The sequence below is a fragment of the Coregonus lavaretus genome, assembly GCF_964263955.1.
Source record: "Coregonus lavaretus genome assembly, chromosome: 10".
Taxonomy (NCBI): Eukaryota; Metazoa; Chordata; class Actinopteri; order Salmoniformes; family Salmonidae; genus Coregonus; species Coregonus lavaretus.
In genome coordinates this window covers 30433437-30459657 of record NC_139997.1, presented here as the reverse complement: position 1 = coordinate 30459657, position 26221 = coordinate 30433437, and the positions used below count along the sequence as shown (strand labels likewise).

The window sequence follows — 26221 nt, the reverse complement described above, 5'->3', positions numbered from 1 at the left end:
AGAAAGGCCACCACGAGGTTAAGAGTCAGGCAGCAGAGGGCTGATTAGGCTAGCGTGCCACTGGCACCTCTCCCCAGTTTCCACTCTGTTAGCATGCCAAACGGGTCGCAGCTGCCCACAAGGCACATTCTGTCCAATGGCACTGAATGTATCCAGTATCCACACGCACAAATGCACGTAGACATACAAAATAAATCGGTGTCATGCTTTTCGGTTTGTCAACTTAAAGACCGAAACATACAAATGTGTCTAGTGATATAATTGAAAGTTCCGTTAGGTCAGGGGTGTCATTCCATGGAGGGCCTAGTGTCAGCAGGTTTTTGTTTTTTATTTCCAATTAAGCCCTAGATAACCAGGTGTGGGGTGTTCCTTACTAATTAGAGATCTTAATTCATCGATCAAGTACAAGGGAGGAGCGAAAACCCGCAGACACTCGGCCCTCTGTAGAATGAGTTTGACAAGTGTGCGTTAGGTGAACATAAAGAAATGTGAGTGCGCCCACTACTTAAGAAGATATGCCAGTCCTACACACCTCATCTCAGGCTGGTCAGCCTCTCGTCTCTGGGGTTGTTGCTGCTGCTGCTCTCTGGTCTCCTGTTGTTTATCCTGATAGCTCTGGGGAGGGGAGATGGGCTCATAGCTCTCCACCGCCCCCCTGCCACCCCGATCAGGGGATTTACCAGGTCTGGGGGAGGGAAAGAGGAAGAGAGGGAAAAGTGAGAATTTGATGGAATGGACAGGGGTGCACCACCAGGTTTATGTTCATTAGGGAGAAAATGTTTTGCATGGAGGTACAACCTGAACTTGTCAAATAAGAACATAGGTTTTTGTTCACTGTTGCTGTACCTGGCTCTGGGCTTGTCAGGGGCGTTCTCCGGAGACACTCTGCTGGGTGTGGGTCTCTGGTGGTGTGATGGGGCTTGGGTCTGGTTCTCTGGGCTGTAGCGGCTGTGGCCCTTGGCACGGCCCGAGCTAGATACTGGCAGCTGGGCGCTCTGGAATGTGGTGGAGGACTGAGGAGGGTCCTGGTTCCTGGCAAAGTCCTGGGTGATGATATGCTATAAAGGAGAAAGAGGAGAGGACAAGGGGACAGACAGATCAGGGAGATGTTATTACTTGGAGGCATATATACATTTTCAGTCTCTACTCTTAAATGTTTGTATCTAAAGTTGTCTAGTAGAGGCTGTTGTCAGAGTTGTTGAGATCATCATTTGCAGTTCAGTCGATGGATCACTCAAGATATCATCACTCAACAAAAAGTGGTATAGGAGGCATACTGTACATTAATTGTTGGTAAAGGCATTTGTATTGGTTACACAGTACATGGATTGTTTGCCTTAGGAACCCAGTTAAAAAGGGCTATGAATGAACAAGTCATTGGGGTCTGCTTCAGTCAGTGGGTGTGTTCCAGGCTGACAACATTGCAGTTGCCTGCCAGAACTCACGCCTGGATAGATGTTTAATATCAGCTAACCACAAAATATGATATTGCAATCTGATGCCCGACTGCGCAGGCAATGACATGGCATGCAACCGTGGAAAGCTACCAGTGTGTCTTACCGAGATGTGGTCAGCCAGGGTCATGACCCGGTGGGTCTTGGGGACCTGCTGGGACTGGGAGTACCCTCCGTCAGCCTGGGAGGAGGGGGGCTGCTGTGACTCCGCTGACTGTCGGTAGCGGCTCATGTCGAAGGGACGCATGCCAGCTGCTGAGTGAGGATAACACACACACACAGTTAGCAGACTGAGTTGGGGAGGGGGGAGGGAGGGTAGAGAAATGTCGGAGAGAGTAGAGGGTGATATATGGGAAGGGAGGAGAGGGTGATATATTGGGGAGGGTGGAAGGAGGGGTAGCACTGTACTATATGTCAACAGCAGCTGAGATACATTTGCCTCCAGTGGACAGAAATAGCTTGTGGAGCGGTCTGGTGACCAGATGGGAGCTTGTGGGGAATGGAATGGTGTCGTCTGCTCTATCTGTCGTACTTAGCTGACAAGGTTACTGGGCTGAGGAGTAATTCGGGACATGTTAGGTAACTTAAACATTGCATAAGGAAACCAGTACTTGAGAAAGAGAGAGCTTGAGAGCTTCAAGAGAATACTTCAAGTCTCCATATGACATCTATAGAGCTTTACCAGTCAGCAAGGGCCAGTTTCCAAGACACATTACTGGGCTGAGGAGTCATTCGGGACATGTTAGGTAACTTAAACATTGCATAAGGAAACCAGTACTTGAGAAAGAGAGAGCTTGAGAGCTTCAAGAGAATACTTAAAGTCTCCATATGACATCTATAGAGCTTTACCAGTCAGCAAGGGCCAGTTTCCAAGACACATTAAGCCTGGTCCTTGACTAAAATGCACTTTCCATGGAGATTCGCCATTGAGTAAGCTTTTCAGTCCAGGTGCAGGCTTAATATTTGCCAAGTAGCTGAACTCCTCCGCGTAGGTTGAGCACAGACTAGAGTTTTTTTAATGAACATCCGACTCGCTATGCGACGATACTTCAAAAATGTAAATTCTTAAACACTAACTGTGTACCCATGTTTGTCCTCTCTCAAATAAGAACACATGTTTTTGTTCTCCATTTGCTATGGTGTACCCTACTAAACAGGCTGGCTTGGTCAAGAGCTGTTTTTGTACCTAGCTCTGGGCTTGTCAGGGTCGTTCTCGGGAGACACACCACTGACTGTTTCCTCATTGCTGTTGCTCTAAGATGGCAACTCAGCGCGAATGTGCATGTGCCAATTGAATCTCAACAAGGAAACAGTCGGTGGTTGTATTTGATTAATGTTTTATTAAAAGTATGTCAGAGGTTAATTGAAAAAAACTGTAGTATGTGCTCCGTGGAGGAGTTGAGGTACTTGGCAAGCTTAATCTGCTACTTGGCAAGCTAAACCAGCACTGAGAAGACATCCTATGATTGAACGGCTCACGGTATATAATGCTTTCTTCTTACCTTGTGATGCTGCCTGTGCGGCCCTGTCCCTGTCGGCCCTCTCCCTGTCGTCCTGCTGCTGCTTCTCCTGCTGGGCCTGGGCTGGAGAGTTGGCTGGGCTAATCACCTCGATGGCTCCTCCACTGGGGACCTCATACCGACTGGATGACACTGCAGGGCCGGGGAGGGACACACACACATTGAAAACAACCCTCTCACTGACATACGAGGAGATATTATCATTTTCAATTTTTTTGTTATTTGCTATGTTGTTAAGTCTTACATATTAGAAATGCTGGGAATTAAAACGCGAACCAAATCTATATCCAGGTGTCCACCCACCCTAGCAGTATTACAGTACTGGCTCCATCCTATTTGTTTCTGTATATAGTGTCAATGTTCTATACTGTTCCCTGTTCTATGTTGTTCTATGTGGAAGACTCACAGCTGCTGGAGGAATCGGAGCTCTGGGAGCCTCTCTCCCGTGAGTCCTTGTCCGAGGCGATCTGACGCTTGATGATGACGTCGATGAAGTTGGCGGCCGTGATGGTGGTCTTTCCTCTGGTCCTCAGCTCCTCCTCGATGCGTGACTTGGTGGGGGGACCCTTGTCCTTGCTCCCCTGGGGACCACCGGGACCCTCAGCGTATCCTGGGTGGGGTTTCCCCCCTGGCAGAGACATGTAGGGAGACTGCATGGAGCGCCTGTCTGCCTCCTGCTGCTGCTCGTGCTGCCGCCTGGTCACCGCCACAGGGGATGATGATGATGAAGACATATCGTCGTCTTGATCGTGCTTGGAGGAGTCCTTGCCCTTGTTGACGTCCATCTGAGGGGCGGAGGCGGCAGCGTCCACCAGGGCAGCCAGGGCGTCGGCTGCAGTGCTGTAACGAGATCCTGCCTGGGCTGCTGCTGCTGACGGCCTGGACGGGGCAGAGAGAAGTTGAGGGTTAATATTATGTGTTTTTATATATATATATATATATATATATATATATATATATATATATATATATATATATATATATATATATATATATATATATATATATATATATATATATATATATATATATATATATATATATATATATAACCAGTCAAAAGTTTGGAGACACCTACTCATTCAAGGGTTTTTACTATTTTCTACATTGTAGAATAATAGTGAAGACATTAAAACTATGAAATAACACATATGGAATCATGTAGTAACCAAAAAAGTGTTAAACAAATCAAAATATATTTTATATTTGAGATTCTTCAAATAGCCACCCTTTGCCTTGATGACAGCTTTGCACACTCTTGGCATTCTCTCAACCAGCTTCACCTGGAATGCTTTTCCTACAGTCTTAAGGAGTTGTATATATATCTGTATGTATGTGTGTACAGTTGAAGTCGGAAGTTTACATACACCTTAGCCAAATACATTTAAACTCAGTTTTTCACAATTCCTGACATTTAATCCTAGTAAAAATTCCCCTTTAATTGCGCATCTGACCCTTTAATTGTGCATCTAGTGAGTGAGGAATGTGGCGTCTAATGTGCCTGTCTAGCGATGGTTCTGTACTGCTGCTGCTCAATTCATGGCAAAGTTTGCAAATAACAAATAATAGATACAAATTATATACTTCCTCATGATATACTTCTGCCAGGTAAGCCTACTTTGCAGTTAACATTTAATTGAGAACGTTTTGGGGAAAACATTTCTGTCCACCCACAAGACAGTTATCACATCAACTGGCTATACATGGAGTGATAGATAACCGCGCCAGACAGAATGGGGCAATCTTGCTTGAAATGAATTAGCAGATACTGTGTTAGGTTTGGCTTTTTAAGACAATAGTGGCTAAACAGGGGTGGGATAATGTCAATGTTGCGTTGATTAGATCAGGGGTTCCCAAACTTTTTCCACTCGGGGACCCCTTGCAGCATTGGGGAACATCCCTGGGCCCCCCCTGCGCGTGTGCGCCACATCTATTTTTATGGGAAAAAGCACTGTTCATTACACAAACTGTTCACACCCCTCTTGTTGGTGGAGAGAATTTAGCAGGTTTAAAGCTTATTTCCTGCAATTCTACACAGCTTGTCATGGGGTGCAAATATTGTTTTGCAGTTTAAAGCACATTTTCTTGCAATTCTATACATTTTGGTATGCCTAATGTGTATTCATGTGATATTTGAGTGACAAAAATGACAATATCTATGGGCTAAAAAACCTAAATAAAAAAACGTTAGCTGACATGGGCTAGTTGTTCTGGACATTTCTGACAGTCATAAATAGCTCTCTAAGGTATGCAATGACTAACATGACAAGAGGAACTGTTGATGCACTACCCAATTTCGAAATGGCACCTTGTGCATTCTACCCTGTGTGCCCCCCCTGCTGACCCCTCGCGCCCCCCCTAGATACTTGTGAGATTTGTTTATGACAGTTTGTCTGTGTTCTTTTGCCCATCCTAATGTTTTCTTTTTATTGGCCAGTCTGAGATATGGCTTTCTCTTTGCAACTCTGCCTAGAAGGGCAGCAATTTCTCACATGGAATAGCCTTCATTTCTCAGAACAAGAATAGACTGACGAGTTTCAGAAGAAAGTTCTTTGTTTCTGGCCATTTTGAGCCTGTAATCGACACCCACAATTGCTGATGCTCCAGATACTCAACTAGTCTCAAGAAGGCCAGTTTTATTTCTTCTTTAATCAGCAGTTAAAGAATAGTTTTCAGCTGTGCTAACATAATTGCAAAAGGGTTTTCTAATGATCAATTAGCCTTTTAAAATGATTAACTTGGATTAGCAAACACAACGTGCCATTGGAACACAGGAATGATGGTTGCTGATAATGGGCCTCTGTACGCCTATGTAGATATTCCATAAAAAAATCAGTCGTTTCCAGCTACAATAGCCATTTACAACATTAACAATGTCTACACTGTATTTCGGATCAATCTGATGTTATTTTAATGGACAAAAAAATGGCTTTTCTTTCGAAAACAAGGACATTTCTAAGTGACCCCAAACTTTTGAACAGTAGTGTGTGTGTGTATTTACCACAAAATATATATATATTTTGTGGTAAAACAAGGCAGAGAGTAAAGAGTAGAAGGGCTGTTATGTTATGTGAGCTTGTACGGGGTTTTCATTGCAAACAGCATAGCATTCTAAAACATAGTGCAGGCCAGTAAGCTCCAGACATGTGGTGCGGATTGCAACTGAAAGTGTGCACATAAGAATGGTTTAACAGTACACGTACAGGTTTTTTTCTGGATCGAAAAGGGGCTTAGGTGGTGGGCATGGGACGTGGTGTGTCAGGGGGCGTTGCAATGGGTGTGGTCAGCCCGTCTGGATTTTATAGATCATTTTAGAGGCCCCCATCTTGGCGGTGTAGAGAAATGTTGAAATATTTAAGCCAATTTCCTGCAATTCTATAAATTTCTCCATGGAGCTGAGAGAAAATGTTGCAGTTTAAAAGCAAATCTTCTGCTATTCTATACTTTCCACGGCTAATGCTGTGTTCTTTTTCTCAAACATAATAATAAAATCAATACTGCTAAATTCATTGTTTTTGGAATAAAAAAATTATCCCAACTGTATAGCTTTTATTCTGGCAATTGTTAGTTCTCAAAGATTATATAAAAAAAATATATATATAAGCCCATTATTATTTTCTACATACAGTACTTTATATCTGGTTTACACTGAAAGCGTTTTTCCATTCCGAAAATGAATAAAAAAAATAAAAATAAAATTACCCTGTTTGGACTTGGGCGTCCCGAAACAACGCTTTGGCAGCTCGCCCACGGATTTCAATAGTAGAAAAATCCCTGACGTACCCACGCACTCTCTGAGTGTACGTGGGGTGAGGGCTTACAAGGCCAGAGCGGAGCAGGCTTAGACTCACATGAGAGGGGTGATGACGCCCTTGCTGTTGGCTCCTTGGAAGATGCTGGGCCGCTGCTGCTGGGCTTCCTGTGACCTCATAGAGGGGGAGGGGCTACGCAGGTAACCACGGCTACCTGGTCTATCTGGCTGCCCTGGACCTGGGGGACAAACAAGAGCTGACTTCCATAACAGAAAAGAGCAATTCAAAGTTGGAAGCTTATAAATGGCTATTCCACCACTATCCCAAAAGACAGGCTACATTAAAAATCCCTTAACTGAGAGAATTTGTTCAGCCAGGTTATATCAAAATAAACTACTATGAACTAGTTGGCACTGTATTGTTGATGACATTGTACAGCACTATACAATATAATGGCATTGAGTCTCACCTCCACGCATGTAGTCATTGGCAACCGCTGCAGCCACCACTCGCTCACGCTCTCGTTGTCTGTGCTCCTGTTCCCTCTCTCTCTCCCTCTCCCTGTGCTCCCTTTCTCGCTCCTTTTCCCTCTCTTTCTCTCGATGCTCCCGATCGCGCTCCCTTTCTCTTTCGCGCTCCCTCTCTCGTTCTCGCTCCTGACAGGCCGCTGCTGTAGCTGCGAGGTGGGCTTGGTGGCCTGTGGACACAAAGAAACAGACAACACACACACACAGTAGGTTTACACACCGTCTCTACTTAGGGCACAGTCGCTGAGGGTTAGAAGGGTGGTTGGGCCGCCTTAAGCACACAGTGCTGTTGTGAATGCCTGACGACACAGAGAGGAGTGTCTTGCCTGATTGATTAGGATAGACAGCAGAGATGTTCTGGTTACTAACTTTGGCACTTTTTTACATTTCCCAATTAATGAGGCAAACTGAACGTCTGATTTTGGGTAGAGAAGTTACTGCAGTAGGTGTTTATTTAGATCTGGTCCATAGGTGTGTTCAGGTACGTTCAGAAGCACTCTGCAGCAGGGCAGTGCTTCAGGGGTTGAGGGTAGGAGGGGGGTATAAAGGAACAAGAGGGGTGTAAGGGAACAGGAAGGTCAGGTTGGGGTTGGGGCAGGGGGGTCCTCACCTGGAGATATGGAGGCTGGGTTGAAAGGCCTAGGAGGGAAAGGGGGTTGAGCTCCGGGGATGTAGGTGATGCGGTCCATAGTGGGAGGACCTGTTCCCCCAGGGTGAGGCAACAGGATAGTTGGAGGCATCTGGGCTAGATCAATAATCCCTTTTACAGACAGAAGCAAAGGGCCAAAGGTGAGCAACACAAACCAATTTGAAGAGGTCTGAATTAACAATTTATAAAATTGAGTCTTAGCTGTAGTCAGCTGCAGGCCCAGAATATACGTTAACAAATCAGCGATAATAAACTAAAAGAAAATTCAAAATCAATATGAGGCAATTTGTAAGGGTCATTTGCTTCTAGGCGTCTGGAAAAGGTAGCCACTAATTCACAAGCACACAGACTGCGTACTACCCCTCACCCCTCCCTCCCCTCCCTACCTCCCTCCCTCAGGTGAGAGAAGGACACACAGACAGCAGTCAGAGTCCAGTACCTCGTGCTCCGGGAGGATAAGAGATGGCAATCTGTTGCTGTTCCCGTGGCGACAGGCCCCTAGGAACGTCGGGCCGTGGGATAACCTGCATCTGCTGGGAGGTGATATAATCGTTGAGGATGGTCTGCCTCGTGTTCTCCATGGTGTACAGCTGATAGGTGTTGTGGTAGCCCGTCGGGGACGGCTGCCTCGGGAACATGTACGCAGCTGTAGGGGGAAGAGGAGAGGAGAGGTACAAACAGAGACCAAAAATATGAACAGCAGGCGAACAGATGGTGATTACTCTCTACTGACGTCAATGAACTCAACCTGAGACTGGACAGGACACTCAGTGCCTATGAATGAAAAATGACAAAGCTACCCTAGTTTACCCAGTCTATCATTCCAGGATTCAGGTCTACTATTGTGTTGTTCATGGAGGTTGGCCCAGGTTCATATAGTATCCTTTTTTTCCTGAATACTTTTGAGCATTTGACTGAGCCTGCATGGAGTGCCAGATGGGCAGAGTTTGCACTTTTGGGACTATTCCATCGGTTCCATTGCGCCAGGCTCACACAAAAAAATTAAAAATAAAAAGAATACTATTTGAACCCATGCTTGGTAGGTCAGGGTAACAGGGTGTGTGTGTGTGTCCTACCTGGGTCCAGGACGGCCCGGTGGAAGAGGGCAGGGTCTAGGTGTGGAGGCAGGTGGAAGCGGGGCTCTCCAGGGGCCATGGGGCGGTGGTGGGGGTCGAAGGGGCTGTGGGAGGCCATAGGGTGGTTGGGGTCACCCCCTGACACAGGGGACTTGGCTGGAACACTGTCCCTCTGATTGGGGGTCATGGCACTCTTCCTGTCGTGGGACGCAGGCTTCCCAGAGCCTGGATAGGGGAGGGAAATAACAATTACACAAATCTATAGAGTAAACATAACCATAAAACATAAATGTGTTCAACGCTTTCAATGTTTGCAAATTGTACTGATAAGATCTAAAGCCACACATCATTGCTTGTGAAGTGATTGCTGTACAATGAAATGGCCTCGTGCAAATACATCTGACAGAAAATCTATGAAATGAAAGTGAAGACTTTGAGAGAGAAGGTCAGACAAGACGTACCCTCCTGTCCTCGGCCCAGCATGGGCGAGCCTCTAGACATGGAGCTGGAGCTGTAGTTGACCGGGGTCCTGCGGGCATCTGTGTCTTGGTACATGCCCGGGCTGAGCTGGGACTTGCCTTGCTCCTGGTGCGTGGAACGCAGGACGGAGGTGGCTGAGTTGACCACAGAAGTGTGGCGCGCCCGCTGCTGCTGCTCCGCCGCCGCCTTGCTCTCCTCGTACTTGGCCCGCTCCATTGCCTCCAACTGGGGCATGGTGGGGCCCTGGGGCAGCCTAATGGGACTGGTGATCAGGGACTTGACGTTGTGCTTGATGGCCGACTGGCTCAGAGGATGGCCCTGGTAGAGAGGGAGAGGAGGCTGATACACGCACTAAACACACACACACCTATACACACACAAACATGCGCTCTCCCTCACACACGCACACAGATGCAGAACACACTTACCTGGGATATGGAGCCCTCCATGGCGGCTCGGTTGTTGGCAGCCATGTCGGGGGTCTTGCGGGGGTCCTGTCCAGGCTGGTCCTGACGGGGGATCTCGTGGATGGAGCGGCCCATCTCCTTAATGGTGTTCACCCCCTCATAGGGCTTACCTTTACCTATCCCCCCCTCAAATGAGCGGATGGGTGGGCTCTCCCTCTTTATCTGCTTGCCGTACTTCATGCTCTCCTCATAGGCCTCTGCAGAGGTTCTGGGTGTACCTGGAGTGGGAAGAGAAAAATAAATAAAACTTTTTTTTAACTTGGCTTAATGTGGGTTACATTTGCAGAGTAAAAATCATATTTGCTGAATTTAATTTAATGATTTACATAGGAGCTGTCTGCAGTCTAATTCTCTGATCTGCCAGGTTCTGGCTCCAGTACATCTGAGCTTTGTAGCTGCGATGATGTCACCTGATAACTTCATTACCTTGCATGATGGATCCAGTCATCATTGGCCTCTCCTTAGACTCCCCATGGGGACTTTCTCTGGGCAGGGCTCGGATTATCAACCCTGACAAACACACACACACACACACGCACACACAGTCAGTCACTATCACCTAGTGGCCTGAATATATGCAGAGATTAGGGTAGAAGACAAAATTCACTCTCTTACACACACACACACGCCTTACCCTCGAAGGGGGCTCCTTCTCTCCCGGTGTGGCCTCTGGCGGACTCCATCATATCGTGGGAGCGTTTGAGCTCATGGCCTGGCCTGGGGCTACACGTGGCCTCTCTTGGGTTCTTAATGGCTACGGAGACAGGAACACAATATATGCGTTCATTTAGGCAGATTTAGATATGCAGACCTAATTATTGCTACCAATAAATGCTGATGAATGCCTGACTTCAGATGCACACGGGTATCATTTTCACTGTCCCAATTGTCTAACTCCATGGGTAAACCAATGCCCAGGATAAAGTAATAGGCTCATACACAATGCAATGCAGCACATTTCCAGAAACTACTGTACTGTAGTATAAATCTGAAGTCCCATAAGTAACAGCCTACACTGAAACATCAGATTTACAAGAGGATCAAGTCATGGAGTGACCACTAACAGAGCTTTGTATTACCGTCATAGGAAAGGATGTGTCCACTCTTGCCCTCGTAGATGACGTGTCCCTTGGCCAGCTGTTCCCGGTCCTTCTCTGGGCTGCTCAGGTCCTCTGTGGCCAGCTTGGTGATGGTGCCCTTCAGCAGGTCAGCCGCAATGCTGGACCCAGACAGGGCTGGCGTGCCCTGGTCACACAGAAGAGGGGGAGAGAGAGAAAGGGAGAGAAAGAAAGGTAAAGACTGACAGAGAGAAATGGGTCCAATTAAGGTCAGAAACCAGAAACAACAACTTTTTTATAATAATGTTTATTTTAACTTTTCATTTAAAATAAATCTGCTCCAAAAATATTAGACTAATTCACAGTAAAACTGTGCTATTAGATGTCCATAGACAGGGTGGTGCTTGGATACACATACTGGTTAAGCAATGTTATTGTAATACAGTGCCTTGTAAAAGTATTCATCCCCCTTGGCGTTTTTCCTATTTAGAAGTACAGATCAGGGTTGGGTTATAAAAAAATATCTGAAACTTTGAACATCCCACGGAAAACCATTAAATCCATTATAAAAAAATTGAAAGAATATGGCACCACAATAAACCTGCCAAGAGAGGGCCGCCCACCAAAACTCACAGACCAGGCAAGGAGGGCATTAATCAGAGAGGCAACAAAGAGACCAAAGATAACCCTGAAGGAGCTGCAAAACTCCATAGCGGAGATTGGAGTATCTGTCCGTAGGACCACTTTAAGCCGTACACTCCACAGAGCTGGGCTTTACTGAAGAGTGGCCAGAAAAAGCCATTGCTTAAAAAATTAAATAAGCAAACACGTTTGGTTTTCGCCAAAAGGCATGTGGGAGACTCCCCAAACATATGGAAGAAGGTACTCTGGTCAGATGAGACTAAAATTGAGCTTTTTGGCCATCAAGGAAAACGCTATGTCTGGCGCAAACCAAACATCTCATCACCCCGAGAACACCATCCCCATAGTGAAGCATGGTGGTGGCAGGGACTGGGAAATTGGTCAGAATTGAAGGAATGATGGATGGCGCTAAATACAGGGAAATCCTTGAGGGAAACCTGTTTCAGTCTTCCAGAGATTTGAGACTGTGACGGAGGTTCACCTTCCAGCAGGACAATGACCCTAAGCATACTGCTAAAGCAACACTCGAGTGGTTTAAGGGGAAACATTTAAATGTCTTGGAATGGCCTAGTCAAAGCCCAGACCTCAATCCAATTGAAAATCTGTGGTATGACTTAAAGATTGCTGTACACCAGCGGAACCCATCCAACTTGAAGGAGCTGGAGCAGTTTTGCCTTGAAGAATGGGCAAAAATCCCAGTGGCTAGATGTGCCAAGCTTATAGAGCCATACCCCAAGAGACTTGCAGCTGTAATTGCTGTAAAAGGTGGCTCTACAAAGTATTGACTTTGGGGTGGTGAATAGTTATGCACGCTCAAGTTCTGTTTTTTTGTCTTATTTTTGTCTTATTTTTTTTTCAAAGTGATAGGCATGTTGTGTAAATCAAATGATACAAACCCACCCCAAAAAATATATTTTAATTCCAGGTTGTAAGGCAACAAAATAGGAAAAATGCCAAGGGAGGTGAATACTTTCGCAAGCCACTGTACCTGTGTGATTGATCCTCTGGCTGGGTTGCCTCTGCTGATACCCCCATCCATTGGGCCTCCTAGAAGGAAGACAACAGTCAGAGAAGTTGGTACAGTTGAAGTCGGAAGTTTACATACACTTAGGTTGGAGTCATTAAAACTTGTTTTTCAACCACTCCACAAATTTCTTGTTAACAAACTAGAGTTTTGGCAAGTCGGTTAGGCCATCTACTTTGTGCATGACACAAGTAATTTTTCCAACAATTGTTTACAGACAGATTATTTCACTTATAATTCACTGTATCACAATTCCAGGTGGGTCAGAAGTTTACATACACTAAGTTGACTGCCTTTAAACAGCTTGGAAAATTCCAGAAAATGATGTCATGGCTTTAGAAGCTTCTGATAGGCTAATTGACATTATTTGAGTCAATTGGAGGTGTACCTGTGGATGTATTTCAAGGCCTACCTTCAAACTCAGTGCCTCTTTGCCTTGAAGAATGGGCAAAAATCCCAGTGGCTAGATGTGCCAAGCTTATAGAGCCATACCCCAAGAGACTTGCAGCTGTAATTGAGTCATGGGAAAATCAAAAGAAATCATCCAAGACCTCAGAAAATTGTAGACCTCCACAAGTCAGGTTCATCCTTGGGAGCAATTTCCAAACGCCTGAAGGTACCACGTTCATCTGTACAAACAATAGTACGCAACTATAAACACCATGGGACCAAGCAGCCATCATACCTCTCAGGAAGGAGATGCGTTCTGTCTCCTAGAGATGAACGTACTTTGGTGCGAAAAGTGCAAATAAATCCCAGAACAACAGCAAAGGACCTTGTGAAGATGCTGGAGGAAACAGGTACAAAAGTATCTATATCCACAGTAAAATGGGTCCTATATTGACATAACCTGAAAGGCCACTCAGCAAGGAGAAGCCACTGCTCCAATACCGCCAAAAAAAAGCCAGAGTACGGTTTGCAACTGCACATGGGGACAAAGATCATACTTTTTGGAGAAATGTCCTCTGGTCTGATGAAACAAAAATAGAACTGTTTGGCCATAATGACCATCGTAATGTTTGAAGGAAAAAGGGGGGTGCTTGCAAGCCAAAGAACACCATCCCAACCGTGAAGCACGGGGGTGGCAGCATTATGCTGTGGGGGTGCTTTGCTGCAGGAGGGACTGGTGCACTTCACAAAATAGATGGCATCATGAGGAAGGAAAATTATGTGGATATATTGAAGCAACATCTCAAGACATCAGTCAGGAAGTTAAAGCTTGGTTGCAAATGGGTCTTCCAAATGGACAATGACCCCAAGCATACTTCCAAAGTTGTGGCAAAATGGCTTAAGGACAACAAAGTCAAGGTATTGGAGTGGCCATCACAAAGCCCTGACCTCAATCCTATAGAACATTTGTGGACAGAACTGAAAAAGCGTGTGCGAGCAAGGAGGTCTACAAACCTGACTCAGTTACACCAGCTCTGTCAGGAAGAATGGGCCAAAATTCACCCAACTTATTGTGGGAAGCTTGTGGAAGGCTACCCAAAACGTTTGACCCAAGTTAAACAATTTAAAAGCAATGCTACCAAATACTAATTGAGTGTATTATACATGCACTGTTGGTTAAGGGCTGTAAGTAAGCATTTCACTGTAATGTCTGCACCTGTTGTATTCGGCGCATGTGACCAATAAAATTTGATTTGATTTGATTTGTATGTAAACTTCTGACCCACTGGGAACGTGATAAAGAAATAAAAGCTGAAATAAATAATTCTCTCTACTATTATTCTGACATTTCACATTCTTAAAATAAAGTGGTGATCCTAACTGACCTAAGACGGGGAATTTTTACTAGGTTTAAATGTCAGAAATTGTGAAAAACTGAGTTTAAATGTATTTGGCTAAGGTGTATGTAAATTTCCGACTTCAACTGTATGTGTGGATATAGATGAGGGCTGTACAGTTGTTGGCATTATATTCCTGGTCAGAATCATTCAAGTCTAATTTTGATTTTCCCTCATTCTCCCGGAAGTTTGCACTCGTTGACTCCATCTCAAGGATTTAAAGTAATTGGTGTAAGATGGTACACTCTGGCTACACTAATGCAATGCTTTTAAATCTTTGTGGGGGAGTGAACAAATACACACTTCAGGGAGAATAGTAGAGCAATGGGCTGCAGCCTGAAAGAGAGAGACAGAGGTTTCCACACCACACCCCCATGTCACACCAGAGGTCAGTTGTGAGAGAAGGTGCGAGGAGGACTGCTGGTGAGAGGAGGTACTTTTTGAACTGGGGCTTGTGAGGTCTCTCTCCATCTCCCTCCCTCCTGATCTCCCTCCCTCCCTCACCAGCATGCCACATTCTGTCAGGTCTGTGCAAACAGAGGGCAGGAGGGAGGGAAGGAGGGTGGAGGCCAGACTCCTCCACTTCACTCTTCTCTTCTCGCTCTCTCCCACACTCAGCCTGCGATAAAGCTCTTTTCTGGGTTCAAATAGTATTTCAAGTCTTTAGTCTCAGAAATGCAAACCCCACCCATCTGGCAAACATTGAGTATTTGAAATATTTCAAATATGATTTGAACACAGGTGTGGTTTCTGGGTATTCACTGTCGGTATCAGCACTGTTTTGGTGAGAGTGTGAAAGGAGAAACACTCGGGAGGCAAGGACAGACAGGATGACAGACAGACACCTTTGTGAGATGGACAAACAGACAGACACACACCTCTGACTACCCCCTCATACTGCATCTGGGAGAGGAGGCCCTCAGACTGCCCACGTGGAGAACACTCCTCCTGCTTAATGTAGGACACTGGGGAGAGGGAGGGAGGGAGGGAGGGAGGGAACAGGGGACAGTTAGGGAAGGCAAGTGAAGTGGGACATTTGGGACTGTGACATCAGGTCTGAATGTGCTCAAATGCTGACAATATGCCTATGTCTCTCTCTCATGCCAATCTAATAGCAGAGAGAGGAAATTAGATGATGATAGACAGTATCCACACTAGCATACCACTTAGTATGAATAAATGTATTGGGCATGTATTGAAAGTAGTATGCTAGTTTGGACAATGGAACGTGGGTAGGAGGTGTGTGTGTCGTCCAGACTGGCTTGTCTTACCAGGCTTGGTGGGGTCCTGCTGCCTGGGCAGGCCCAGGGATATGGAGCCCACTGAGCTCTTTGCACCCTCTGGGCCACCGTAGACAGCATGGGATGGCAGGTACGTACCAGGAGTACCCTGAAATGGCAGGAACAGACAAGTCAGAATCAGGTCAGGGTTGCAAAATTTCAGTTGGAGGATTCCCTCCCTGCTTGTTCTCTCCTGATTCCAGGAGTCCTTCAACTGGGATTTCTGAAAACCTTGAAACTTTTTCGAAATTATACAGCAGAGAAATACAGGGAAAGTGCAATGTACAAAAATAAAGGTGGATCCAACTGATGTGTACCAAAGTTTGCTCTTTGGCATATTGGCTAGTAAACATGACTAAATACAGACTACTGTCTGCTACAAAGGCAAATAGCCGTATAGGTTTCTTAGTAAATCATTATCACACAACAAATACTGTTATAGTATGACTGATTGAGAAAGAGACAATGGTGCCAAAAAAGAATGTGATCATTTCACCAAATAGAACATACCAAACACTTCAGCCACACCTACTACCCTGGGTGCCCACCTGTGTGGGCCTAACCAGGGGGCTGGCTGAATCTGAACCCTCACCTGAGGGATATGGGTCTTACCTGGGAGATGGAGCCTCCCTGGATAAAGGAAGGCTTGTCTGTGGGTTTGGAGGTTGGAATGAGTGGAGGTGGAGATGGAATGTTGGCGGGTCGGCTGTGTCTGGAGAAAGTCACACGGACTCCATCGGGCAGGCTCTGGACCACCTGGTTGGGAGCTGGGTGGAGCACTAGGAGAGGAGAGAAAAACAATCAAAGTTAGAAAGTGACACCATCGATCATATGATTATTTAGCATGAGACTTGTCTAGGATAGGGTGAAGAAGGGAAGAACACAAAAAAGTGTGTCAAGAATAGAAAATCCAGAGGCACTGAAAAGTTAAAGTATTTTTTTTTAAATTCAGCCCCCAGAAAAACTCAATTTATGTCTATTATGGATATTCTCAAAGAAACATTCTGGTGCCATTTTCTGCAGTTTCCACAGATCAGTCACTGTACAGTACTGCAACTAAATTCAGGCAAAATTGTTTATCATTCTCAGCCAGTGCATCATTCACTACTCTTACAAACAGGCTCCACCAGCAGCCCATCTCCCATCTATGAGTGCATGGTGATAACATTTTGAGGCAGATTTCCCAGACTGAAGTAAACCGTGAAGTAAACACAGAACAGTGAGTCTGGTAGCTAGAGTTAAAAGGCTGGCGCTGACCTAAACCTGATGTAACCTCCCTGCCGCTTGCCTGTCTGTACATCTGTGGGAGCAGCCTCAGGGAGAGATATCTGGCTTGTCTGCGTTCTACCCTGTTAGTGAGTCACGGTGACCGGGAGTGACCTGCCTTGAGGAAGCAACCCCCGCTCCCTTCCTACCGACAGTCTGCCCGCCCTCAATGCCCCTGCACTTTAAATTTGTCTGGGAGAGTACCTACAGCAGGCACAGACGTCAGCATCCTGGCAGCTCACACTGAGAGATAAGGAAACAAGCTAGTCCATGACGGAATACTGATAAAGCCTTACTGCAGCCAGGCTCTGTGTGTGTAATATATACATTCATTCATGATAGGGACAGATAGATGTTTAAGGCCAGCTACAGTACAGCTTAAACTACTCACAGAGAAACGGGAAAGAGTAGGGGGGTGGGGGGTGAAAACATAAGGACAACTGTACTGTAAGAGCTTTAGCCAATTGAAAAAGAGTTGGCAACTGCACAAACAGTATGGGACCAGGCTAGCTGAAGGGTAGAGCTGAGGCCACATGGGGGAGGACAGATCAGAGGGCAGTTACCTGGAGGCACGCTGTAGCGGGAGGCGTTGGGGTCATTGGGCTGAGGAGAGGCCTTGCTCATGTCCCTGGGAGAGAGCCTGTAGGGAGAGCCTGGCCGACCAGACTGGGCCTCCTGCTCCAGAGCCATCTTCATTTCATAAGGCATGTAAGGGAAGGGCTTACCTGAACACAACACAGAACAGAGACATATGAATGAAAACACTGCCACAAGATAAATGACTCACACAAATAGACAAACAATCAGAAGATGAAATACAACCCGAGACGATTTTGATTATACATTTCAAATCAACAAAATAATACTTGACAAGTATCTTGGCACGGATTCGCAGTTTTCACACACAAAAAAAGCCCTCAGCCTGCCTTACTGCTCTAACACGAACTTCGATTTCCAAGCTTCTTCAAATATAGCATTGCGGGACTACCCAAAAACCTTTTTAGCTCTTAAAAAAGGTGATAAAAGCTTTGGGTGTCTAATCACGGACTTCCCCCCTTCACACAAAATACACCATTCAGACTTGGAAACAGGCTAGGCCAATGTGCCCTTTGTGGCTGAATGACTCTTCTACCTTTAAAAATAGGATCCACTTCTCTGTCTGCCTGGGGGGCACTAACTGTGTCCTGCTCTGACACACTCAAGTCATGCTCCTTCAAAAGTCGACCGCGGAATCCCTCCCTTCCCCCAGAGGCATTTCAGGAAAAACAAGCTTTCCCTATCAGAGCTTTTAGCTTTCATGTTCGCATCACGTGTAAAATGGGGTCAGCTAACATCTTGTTCTTGTTCTGGTTCAGTCTACAGCAGTCTGAACCGGCTCTCTCTCCTCTCATAATTCATTTTTTGACGCTGAACGAAAGTGAATGGGACTGAAAAATGTATTGGCTATAAATAGGCTGCTGTTGGTTGAGAGGCTCAGGTAGGTAGGGGCTCAGAGGGGGGATACCAGTGCGTGTAGATGTGTATGTACTCTCTCTTACCCTCCCTGTCCAGTACAGTGGGGCTGCGGGTAGTGAAGCGCGGGCAGTGGGGAGGTTGTCTGCTGTGCTCAGGGTCGGCCTGGTCCTGTCTCTGTTTATCCTCCGCGTGGGCCGACTCGTGCACCGCCTTGATCTGGTGCTGGAACATGGCGAAGCCGCTGAGGGGGGCTCCCATTGTCATCCCACCAGTGCTGAAAGGACCCACCTACAGGAGGAGGGCGAGGAGAGACGCCCCTGTGAGGAGGACTGGAGGGGGACACAAGCTCTGTACAAGTAAAGCGAGCAGCTGATACATTGTCCTCTAACCCTGAATTGCTTCTATCTACAATCTAGAAGAAGTAGATGTTGATTAGACTTCAGAATTAAAAGAATAGTACTAACACCTGTCTTTAAACCATCCCAGAAGAAAGGGTAAAGTACATTATTAGATGAATGAAATGTAAAAAATGACCCAAACAGTTGTTAGATTGGACTGCTTTTGTGTTTTGCACGCAAATCTCGGCCCCAGTGCTTAAACAGGCAATCCAGTTTGTCTGACCTCATCCCATTATAAATGGAGAGACAGAAGCACCATAGAAGAAGCAATTGGAGGGAAAGAAAGGGACATCAGAAAACAATTTGACAGTGTCAGCACATTAGCATGATTAGATTACCGGTACACAACAGATGGGCACAAGTTCATTGATTTAGATCCCTGCTGACACATTGATCAACTGATTGATTGGACGTTTCAATGACAAAAGAAGAATCCATCAATTGGATTGATTGATTGATTGATTTACAGGTTGGTTGGAAAAGTGCGGGGGATGATGGACTCACTTGACGGGTAGGTTGGTCTAAATAAGACATGCTTTCACCCTCTTGCCTGCCTCCGTGTGCCTGCCTCTCCGAATGGGCATATCTGATCATAGAAAAGTGTGGGTTGCTATAGTGACTGACCATGGGCGGGATGGTAGCGGCGCGCTGCTGGTGCTGCTGCATGTTGAGGTGGGCCTGTTTGGCCGTGGACATCAGCACTGAGCCAGGAGGGCTGAGTAACGAAGGCTTGTCCATACTAGAGAACATCCTGAGGACACAGGAGAGAGGGGGAGACAGGAGAGGAGAGAGACGGTGAGACATACTTATCAGAAAGAGTCGAGGTAATGATCACAGGAGTTAGGAGAAAGGAGTCGATTCAATTACCACTAATAATATCAACCATTTACAACCTTAATAATTAATCAAAATACCTTTGTTTTTAAAGTCTGAAACAAGAGGTGTGAATCCCCATGATGACCACCCTGACCCACCTCTGTCTCTCGGGCTCAGTGTCCACATCCTCGTCTGCGCTGCAGGTGGCGCTGGAGTCATTGTCTGAGTGGTGCCCCTCCCTCTGCCTCTCTCTCTCCCCATGCTCCCCATTGTCCCCCTTCTCCTTGGCCGAGTCAGGCTCCACCTTCACCTGCACCTCAGCACCCCCAGGCTTCATGTCCAACTCCTGGGGCTCACTCTTGGGATGCACCTGGCCCTCGTAGGCCGCCCGGGCCCTCTCCCTGTCCTGGTCCTCCTGAGAGTCAGGGTCTCTGGCCTCTCCCTCAGGGCTCTTCTCCAGCTTGACCCTCAGCTCCCCGTATGGCGGATCCTGGCCCTTCCCATCGCTGGCCTGGTCCTGATCTGACCGCTGGTTCTCTGACCCTCCAGCAATGTCTCCCATCTGGGAGTCTCCTCTGGCCTTGGAGGGGTCCGCCTGGGACGGGGACGGGGCACTCTCTGTGTCTGAGCTGTTCTCTCCACCTGTATGGGCACACAGACCAGGAAAGGACATGGGTAAGACCCACTCAAATCACTCTGCATGGCATACACAGGAACTGACCCTGGGCAGAGGGCAACATACTGATCGAAGCAGACAGAAATGTAATGGATAAAAAGATGAAAAAGATGCGGTATAGATAAAAACAGACCATATAAAATGCATAAAGATGGAGACCATAAAACCAATGATGCAATGTTGTCTGTGTCTGGTGGCACTGTTGCCATGGAGAGAAGAAACCTGAACTGTGAATAATAAAAACCGTATCGATGCCAAGATAAATCTCTGACACAGGTGTCAGGTGACAAAAGACAAATATTTAATCCCCTCCCCCCAGCATTCCTGGCTATGCCCAACCAAGTGACCCTCTGCAATCTGCAGGCAGTTACACCAACCAACCAAGGCCTTGAGGACAGTTTGGGTTTCCTTGGGAGACAATGAGAGCTTCAGAAACATCAACACATAATATAGTGACCTCCTATAGTGTAGACACAACTTTACAACTATCTTGTACACTGGAACCAGATGATAAGGCAATCTCTCAAACTGACATGACCCAAGCATTATGACATTCAGTGACTCAGTGACACCACTAAACATAACAGATAGCAACACCCCCACACACACCAATCAACCAGCAACCCTTCCTCCACCATCATCCTCTGCCCACCCCAGCCCTACACCACCTGCCTTGGAGCATGTTGCATAGTTGGTCGTCCTCAGGAGGGGCAAAGAGAGAGAGAGAGAGAGAGAGAGAGAGAGAGAGAGAGAGAGAGAGAGAGAGAGAGAGAGAGAGAGAGAGGAGAGAAGAGAGAGGAGAGAGAGGAGAGAAGAGAGAAGAGAGAAGAGAGAGGAGAGAGGAGAGAAGAGAGAGGAGAGAGAGAGAGAGAGAGAGAGAGAGAGAGAGAGAGAGAGAGAGAGAGAGAGAGAGAGAGAGAGAGAGAGAGAGAGAGAGAGAGAGAGAGAGAGAGAGAGAGAGAGAGAGAGAGAGAGAGAGAGAGAGAGAGACGCAAGAGTAGGGAAAGCCTCTCCTACCTCCCTCCTCCCTGTCAGGTGAGGGGCTAAGCTCAATTAAATCACTTTGCTTTACCACAGACACAGACGAAACCTGGAGGGAGATGGACTCCACTCCAAAAGAGAGAAAGAGAGAGAGGGTGAGGGTTATGGAGAGAAGGGAGTCAAAAGAGTGGGAGAGAGAGAGATGGCCAAGAGCTAGAGTCAGTGAGTGATAGGTCTGTGACAAACCCGGGGAGAGAAGGCTCTCCTAAACAATGGAAGTCATGAGCACATTTACGGCCAGGACGAAATAGAAAGGTCCCACACTTAATCTGGATTCAAACTCCTTAACCTATCACCATACTTGGCAGAGCAAGGGATTTGAATATTCAAAACAGGCCCTTTCTGCCCTGTTACGACAACCAAGACAAGGGCATTTTAGGACTTTTAGGAGTGGAGAGAGTGATAGAGGAAGTGAAGAGAGGCAGAGGAGAGGGAGAAAGAGAGACAGGGTGATGGGAAGAGAGCAGATAGTTGGGGAGAGATGGAGTGGAGGGAGAGGGGATAGGAAGAGAGAGAGCGGGAGAGAGGTAAAGAGAAAGCGGAAGATAGCAAAGGAGAGAAAGAGAGAAAGACGGGAAGGCCCTGCAGATCAAAAGAGTGGAGCAGCACTCAGCGCTCCATGCAGCACACTTTCTTGATTCTTCAAAGCCAAGGAACAGTTACATAACCCAGGCCCAGCAGTCAGAATTAGTTCACATCTTTTATGTCTCACTTTTCTCCCTCCTCCTCCTTTTGATCCCTTTTTCTCTCTCATTAAAACTACAGACAGTAATGAGAAAATACTGGGTCTCCATTGCCATTAATTCTAATCTAATTCTCACAAGACAAAGTTCAAGAGGCTCTTTCTGAAGTGGACTCACTCTTACAGATCTCAACACTCTTCCAGAGAGAGACGTTTCTCTAACTTCCAGTCTCTTTTTCCCTTGCTCTTTCTCTCATTCACACACTCACTACTGCATTGTACATTCCCTCAGATCAAATTTAAATCAAAACTAATTCTTAACTATGCTTGTGTGTGTATTTGTGCTGTGCAGACAGTGTACGTGTGTCTGAATGTGAGGATTCACATGTTGTGGATAAACAGAGGGATGGTGTGTGACTCTGGTGTGTGTGTGTCAGTGTGTGTGTCATCTCTCTGACTGACCGTCACTATCCTCTGGGTTTTCGTCGTCGTCAGCTGAGGCCATGCTCTCGCTCTGAGACGGGTCCCGATCACCCCGTGCCCGCCGGGTGTCCTGAAGAAACACAAATCGTTATAGAACAGACTACATCAACTTCCCCGTTCGTTTGTAATACAGAAAATACATTAAAGATAGTTTAACATTTAAAGATGAAAGATAGTGACAGACATGCATGTTCTGATATAGAGATTACAGAAACCAAACCACTTCATATTGTACCTGAACACGGGTGTATTCTTTAGGCACTAAACTCCCTGGACTTATTTTTGCTTGCCATTGCAAATTGTTTTAAAATGTTTTCCGTTGTGTGCCCTTATGAACACAACCCTGATAATGAATTGTGTTGAGTATTGCTGTACCTGCTTGTGTTGCTGGAGCAGGTTGTCCAGGTTGTGCCGTCTCTTGTAGTTGAAGTAGAAGTTCTTGCACTGAGCCTCGCTCTTAGTGCCCACCATCTTGGCAATGGCTGACCAGTTACGCCCGTGCTCCACAAGGCCTGGCAGAGGAGAGAAGAGAGACTGGGTTGGGATCTGAACCTAAAACGGACCAAGATTTAGCTTATTCATTGAACATTAACCTACTACTGAGTGACACCACCTCACCTGGTAAAACCCTAAACTACTGATCTCTCTTGTTCACACGCCCAGTTGCACAGTCCCAATGATCCTTGCTGCCATGGCCTGCCAGTCTGCCCCACCTTGACCAGCACTAATCTAATCAAACAATCAGCTTTGATGAAGTCTTAATAAACTGTTTAAGACAGACAGACCGCGCTTTCAGAGAGGTGTATTGGACTGGAAGACCGACAGTGGATTGCCTTTGACATTCGGGTGTCTCTCCTCCCTCCCCCTTCCGCCACTGCACTGTTGAGCTAAAGGACACTGGCACTTTGACAAATCACCTCAGACTGGAGCCCAGTAGAGGACAAAGACTAATTACAACACCATCTAAATGAATGAGGAGACAGAGGACACTCTTGACAGGACATTTATTGTCACGTTTGGAGTCACTTGTATAGAGACTTCCACGTCGAAGTATCGGGTGAGGAGTCCTTCAGGCTCTTTGACTGTAAAACAGTCTCATGATTGGTATGATATTTAGTAATAGTTCCTCACAGTCTCCTCAGGAATAAACATGAACTACACTAACTCATTGGGATTCCTGTTGCCCCATTTAGTTCCTCGCAAGAAAATGTACTGTATGATATACCTATACTACATGCGCATCATCCATCCACCCTAAAACACACATCTCTTCACATCCCTTACTTAGTTTTACAGTAGTCATCATAGCAAGTATCTTTCCTTAAAAGGCTTTCATTTTTTCCCATATTCTATGACTTAAGTTGTGTTGTTCACAAATATTACTTGTTGCAGTTGGATTGATCCCTAGTACTCATCATGTGGCCTACCACCACTACAGCACTACCACACACCAAGACAAATCATCCACCCCCCCTCCTCACATGTCCAAGCCCTGTAACAGCTTACAGGAAAATGGGGGGGGGGGAAACATCTAAGAAAAAAATATAAGAATAAGAGGGGGAAGGCCCCTCTCTGACCCATCCAGCAGTAAACTCAACATAAACAAAGCTGAAGTAAAACAAAGCAGAACACTGTGCCAGCATCTAAAGACTTCATGTACACCATGTCTCCATCTCTCGACGTCAGGCAGCCCAATGAATAAAAGTGCTCCTTTCAAATATGTCAGCTTTTAAGAGCTCCCCCTCGGTCCTATACCCTGTGGACTTGACCTTCTTAATATGTTTGAGACAATCAGTTGTGTTGTGACAAGGTAGGTGTGATATACAGAAGATAGCCCTATTTGGTAAAAGACCAAGTCCATATTATGGCAAGAACAGCTCAAATAAGCAAAGAGAAACGACAGTCCATCATTACTTTAAGACATGAAGGTCAGTCATTCCGGAAAATGTCAAGAACTTTTAAAGTTTCTTCAAGTGCAGTCGCAAAGACCATCATGCGCTATGATGAAACTGGCTCTCATGAGGACCGCCACAGGAAAGGAAGACCCAGAGTTACCTCTGCTGCAGAGGATAAGTTCATTAGAGTTACCAGCCTTAGAAATTGCAGCCCAAATAAATGCGTCACAGAGTTCAAGTAACAGACACATCTCAACATCAACTGTTTAATATATATATATAATATATTTATTTTAATATATATTTAATATATGCCATTTAGCAGACGCTTTTATCAAAAGCGACTTACAGTCATGTGTGCATACATTTTTACGTATGGGTGGTCCTGGGGATTGAACCCACTACCCTGGCGTTACAAGCGCCATGCTCTACCAATTGAGCTACAGAGGACCACCCATACACTCCACTGTTCAGAGCAGACTGAGTGAATCAGCCCTTCATGGTCGAATTTCTGCAAAGAAACCACTACTAAAGGACACCAATAAGAAGAAGAGACTTGCTTGGGCCAAGAAACACGAGTAATGGACATTAGACCAGTGGAAAGCTGTCCTTTGGTCTGATGAGTCCAAATTTGAGATTTGTGGTTCCAACCGCCGTGTCTTTGTGAGACGCAGAGTAGGTGAACGGGTTATCTCTGCATGTGTGGTTCCCACCGTGAAGCATGGAGGAGGAGGTGTGATGGTGCTTTGCTGGTGACACTGTCTGTGATTTATTTAGAATTCAAGGCACACTTAACCAACATGGCTACCACAGCATTCTGCAGCGATACGCCATCCCATCTGGTTTGGGCTTAGTGGGACTATCATTTGTTTTTCAACAGGACAATGACCCAACACACCTCCAGGCTGTGTAAGGGCTATTTGACCAAGAAGGAGAGTGATGGAGTGCTGCATCAGATGACCTGGCCTCCACAATCCCCCGACCTCAACCCAATTGAGATGGTTTGGGATGAGTTGGACCGCAGAGTGAAGGAAAAGCAGCCAACAAGTGCTCAGCATATGTGGGAACTCCTTCAAGACTGTTGGAAAAGCATTCCAGATGAAGCTGGTTGAGAGAATGCCAAGAGTGTGCAAAGGGTGGCTACTTTAAATAATCTAAAATCTAATCACTTTTTTGGTTACTACTTGATTCCATATGTGTTATTTCATAGTTTTGATGTCTTCACTATTATTCTACAATGTCGAAAATAGTAAAAAATAAAGAAAAATCCTTGAATGAGTAGGTGTGTCCAAACTTTTGACTGGTACTGTACTTCCATTAATTTTTTTAACTGGTACCGGGTGACCTTCAGACTAGTCTTGTGAGGCTTGTGGGCGTGCTTTCATCTTTCCAGAGGTGGGTCATATTAGTGTGTAGCCCAAACTGTTCAGACACTACAGACAGAAGTTGGCAGATTAGCTGTACCCTTCAGAAGAGTCCCAAGACGCTTGTGGGGGTCGTAGAGCAAAATGGAGAACACCATCGTGAGAATGAGTCTCTCATCTATCCATAGTTTGTAGGCCAAACTGTTCGGACGCTACAGACAATTTAGAGAGAAGACGGATTTTCGGGATGTCTCATGGTCTGACAAACACTGTTCTAGCTCTGACACCTTTAACCGCAGATGCGGAAGTGCGACATCGGCGGATGCAGTGGATTGAGATGCATCCAATGCAACTGATATCTTTAGCTTAAATTGACGGTTTTATTATGCTAATTAGATGTCTTAGGGACCACGGAAATCGACTATAGGG

The 26221-nt window shown here is 46.0% G+C and overlaps 1 protein-coding gene across 6 annotated transcripts in view; it reads right to left on the bottom strand.

The window, feature by feature from the left end:
• The window catches only part of ncor1 (nuclear receptor corepressor 1), a 128405-nt gene that overhangs the window by 5756 nt on the left and 96428 nt on the right, over positions 1 to 26221 (bottom strand). For 4 of the 6 annotated variants that reach the window (XM_084170946.1, XM_084170950.1, XM_084170949.1 and 1 more), the window contains 25 exons: positions 22909 to 23045; positions 22513 to 22603; positions 19810 to 20293; positions 19340 to 19586; positions 18521 to 18725; positions 17546 to 17707; positions 16329 to 16495; positions 15708 to 15825; positions 15315 to 15401; positions 12614 to 12672; positions 11005 to 11170; positions 10560 to 10679; positions 10352 to 10435; positions 9887 to 10143; positions 9440 to 9776; positions 8979 to 9203; positions 8342 to 8548; positions 7864 to 8013; positions 7196 to 7423; positions 6826 to 6964; positions 3381 to 3853; positions 2957 to 3106; positions 1561 to 1709; positions 847 to 1058; positions 533 to 685 (listed from right to left, as the gene is read on the bottom strand). In XM_084170946.1, the coding sequence (XP_084027072.1) occupies positions 533 to 685; positions 847 to 1058; positions 1561 to 1709; positions 2957 to 3106; positions 3381 to 3853; positions 6826 to 6964; positions 7196 to 7423; positions 7864 to 8013; positions 8342 to 8548; positions 8979 to 9203; positions 9440 to 9776; positions 9887 to 10143; positions 10352 to 10435; positions 10560 to 10679; positions 11005 to 11170; positions 12614 to 12672; positions 15315 to 15401; positions 15708 to 15825; positions 16329 to 16495; positions 17546 to 17707; positions 18521 to 18725; positions 19340 to 19586; positions 19810 to 20293; positions 22513 to 22603; positions 22909 to 23045 (4807 nt within the window). The remainder of the gene's footprint in view (positions 1 to 532; positions 686 to 846; positions 1059 to 1560; positions 1710 to 2956; positions 3107 to 3380; positions 3854 to 6825; positions 6965 to 7195; positions 7424 to 7863; positions 8014 to 8341; positions 8549 to 8978; positions 9204 to 9439; positions 9777 to 9886; positions 10144 to 10351; positions 10436 to 10559; positions 10680 to 11004; positions 11171 to 12613; positions 12673 to 15314; positions 15402 to 15707; positions 15826 to 16328; positions 16496 to 17545; positions 17708 to 18520; positions 18726 to 19339; positions 19587 to 19809; positions 20294 to 22512; positions 22604 to 22908; positions 23046 to 26221) is intronic. The other 2 variants (XM_084170947.1, XM_084170948.1) reach the window with 2 other exon arrangements.